Raw genomic sequence first — 1,393 nt, forward strand, 5'->3', positions numbered from 1 at the left:
TCAACAAACTCCGAAATATCAGATGGCATAGGAGTGAAAACAGTAAAAAATATCGAAGTTTGTTGACATGCGGAACCCACCGAGTACCGACAGTTAGTACAGGTTGACGCTAGCGCCGCCCGACCATGCGGCGTTACCACGACCTACGTAACTTAACTGCTGGCAGCATTTGCGGAATACACCCAAAATGCATGTGGCGATTTGTGGAGAGTCAACTCAACGAACGTGGAAAGCAAGTGCATGAAAGAGGCCGGAAAGATGCTGTTGTTTATTTTGTCGTGATTCTTGTATTGAATAATATTTTAATAATACGTATGTAGAATGAGGCCCTTGATCTCACCTTTTTCTCTTTTCAAATGTTACACTCGGCGATGCAAAACACTCATAAATATCAAGCGAAATCCTCGATTATTGCACACAACGTCCGGTACGTATTTGTAGTTTGTTTATGTCACCCTTGAATGACACTTGTGAACATAAATCGCTGACGATATTATTGTATTACAGGTGTATTTCATGGGGATTACGAGTGGCAAGATCCAAAGTCAGAGGAGGAAGTGTAGGTAACTTCAATTATACATTCCCTGTACTTGTTCATGACATTTTTGTTATAATTGATTACGTTAAATTGTGGAATTTTTTTAGAGTTAATGTTGTGTACATCGATAAAAATGGTAAGAAGATACCCGTTAAGGGTAAAATTGGGGATAATGTATTGTACTTGGCACATAGGTACAACATAGAAATGGAAGGAGCTTGTGAAGCTTCTCTGGCTTGCACCACGTGTCACGTATATGTTGATTACAATTATTTGGACAAGTTGCCCCAAGCTGCGGAAAAAGAAGAGGATCTCCTAGATATGGCTCCGTTTCTGAAAGAGAATTCGAGATTAGGTATTTTGTTTCTTAACATCTATGAGAATGTCAATTGGTATTGAATGTAACTAACAAGTTTTCCTGTTTTTTTGTAGGTTGTCAAGTTATTTTAACAAGAGAGTTGGATGGCATAGAACTCCGATTGCCTCAAATAACCAGGAACTTTTATGTCGATGGACACACACCAGCTCCACACTAAGTGCATTGTCTCCCAATACAAAGAATTGAAATATTTTTTATTCAACAAATGACGACGGATTTGCTCACTTTCAGGGAAAAACAATTTACTTGTAAATGTGATCATTTACATTACTATGTAGTAATATATTTAGTTTATCTATACTAAAAAAATATACTATATTTTTCTCATATAATTGGACTGTCTATTTTTACAATTACATAAAATCTTTTGGTTTTTATTCACTAGATTGTAAAGGAGAACAATTTTTCACTTCAAGAAACAACAATAAATAACTCATACTTTTTTTTTTTAATGAGAATTTTTATTTTACACGTAT

The 1,393-nt window shown here is 35.6% G+C and overlaps 1 protein-coding gene across 1 annotated transcript; it reads left to right on the forward strand.

The window, feature by feature from the left end:
• The first annotated feature begins 175 nt into the window (after positions 1–175).
• On the forward strand, positions 176–1,249 carry Fdx1 (Adrenodoxin-like protein 1, mitochondrial Ferredoxin 1). The gene is made up of 4 exons (XM_014364120.2): positions 176–427; positions 508–559; positions 646–893; positions 971–1,249. Exons 1-4 carry the CDS (start codon positions 322–324, stop codon positions 1,072–1,074), a joined length of 510 nt encoding a protein of 169 aa, XP_014219606.1. The 5' UTR covers positions 176–321; the 3' UTR covers positions 1,075–1,249.
• The last annotated feature ends 144 nt before the right edge of the window (positions 1,250–1,393 follow it).

This window comes from Copidosoma floridanum, unplaced genomic scaffold (assembly GCF_036245765.1).
Source record: "Copidosoma floridanum isolate Cflo_tuat_1 unplaced genomic scaffold, Cflo_Japanese_pri ptg000007l, whole genome shotgun sequence".
Lineage (NCBI taxonomy): Eukaryota > Metazoa > Arthropoda > Insecta > Hymenoptera > Encyrtidae > Copidosoma > Copidosoma floridanum.